The sequence below is a fragment of the Aplysia californica genome, unplaced genomic scaffold, assembly GCF_000002075.1.
Source record: "Aplysia californica isolate F4 #8 unplaced genomic scaffold, AplCal3.0 scaffold01228, whole genome shotgun sequence".
Taxonomy (NCBI): Eukaryota; Metazoa; Mollusca; class Gastropoda; order Aplysiida; family Aplysiidae; genus Aplysia; species Aplysia californica.
Window position 1 is genome coordinate 53,912 of NW_004798498.1, and position 1,202 is coordinate 55,113.

At 36.4% G+C, this 1,202-nt stretch overlaps 1 protein-coding gene across 1 annotated transcript in view; it reads left to right on the forward strand.

Moving 5' to 3' along the window:
• LOC101858456 (ryanodine receptor) overlaps positions 1–1,202 on the forward strand; it is a gene marked incomplete at its 5' end in the record, with an annotated part of 102,762 nt that overhangs the window by 9,679 nt on the left and 91,881 nt on the right. The window contains 1 exon segment of the mRNA XM_035973436.1: positions 318–392. Coding sequence (XP_035829329.1) covers positions 318–392 — 75 coding nt within the window.

Sequence of the window (1,202 nt, forward strand, 5' to 3'; positions counted from 1 at the left end):
GAGAGAGAGAGAGAGAGAGAGAGAGAGAGAGAGAGAGAGAGAGAGAGAGAGGGAGAGAGAATCTTTTACGAAGCGGGTTGTTTCAGCTCGTAAAACATGTATTTTACAAATGTCCTGTCTTGTGTGCATGCGTGAGTGCACTTTACCCTTGTATCTTTTCCACTGACATTGTAAACGACAAATTTTTCCCTATGAGATGAGTAAAGATTGTCATTGTCATATTTTTATGATATGATATGTTGAGGATGTACTAAAAGCTGCCTGAATGTGTGTCTATCTGTGTGTGTCTACCTGTGTGTATCTCTGTCTGTGTACAGCTGTGTGATGTACGAGACTGGAGCTGTCTGCAGCCATGCCCGCTCTCTCTGGAGGCTGGAGCACATCCGGACAAAGTAAGTGACCCACGATGACCCACGATGACCCACGGTGACCACTGGTCACGTGCACTGCTAGTTTTTTGTTGTGTGTTAAAATGATGATTTTTTTTTTTTACTCTGTAGGTGTGCATAGTTAGCTCTTTTTACCGACGTTAGTTTGTTTTTACTCCATAGGTATGAAGTGTAAGTTCGTTTCAAATTTTGAAAAAATTAATGTTCTTTTAAAAATCCGATAGATATGTAGAGTTATCTCATTTTACTGGATATAAAAGGAATTATTGTCTAAAATATGTAGACATGTAGGGCAATCTTTTTAAAGCTCTCTTTTTTTTGTTTTGTTTTTGTTGGGTTTTTTGTTCTTGGTTTCTTGTTTTGTTTTTGTGTATTGTTTTTTTCTGTTTTTCACCCTCTAGGTATCAGAGCTAGCTCTCTTTACTGTTCGTTTGAAACTCTGTTAACTGGTTTTTCTTCTTTTAAAGAAAAAAACAAAAGTTCCGCAAGGAGTTATAATTGACCCCAGTGCCTTTCTTCACCTACAGTCTGGTAATTGGTTGTGGTTTCTCACACCAGTTTTCTAATCATTTTTTACCTGTTTTCGGATCATATTTATCTGTTTTCGGATCATATTAATCTGTTTTCGGATCATATTTACCTGTTTTCGGATCATATTTACCTGTTTTCGGATCATATTTATCTGTTTTCGGATCATATTTATCTGTTTTCGGATCATATTTACCTGTTTTCGGATCATATTTATCTGTTTTCGGATCATATTTATCTGTTTTCGGATCATATTTACCTGTTTTCGGATCATATTTATCTGTT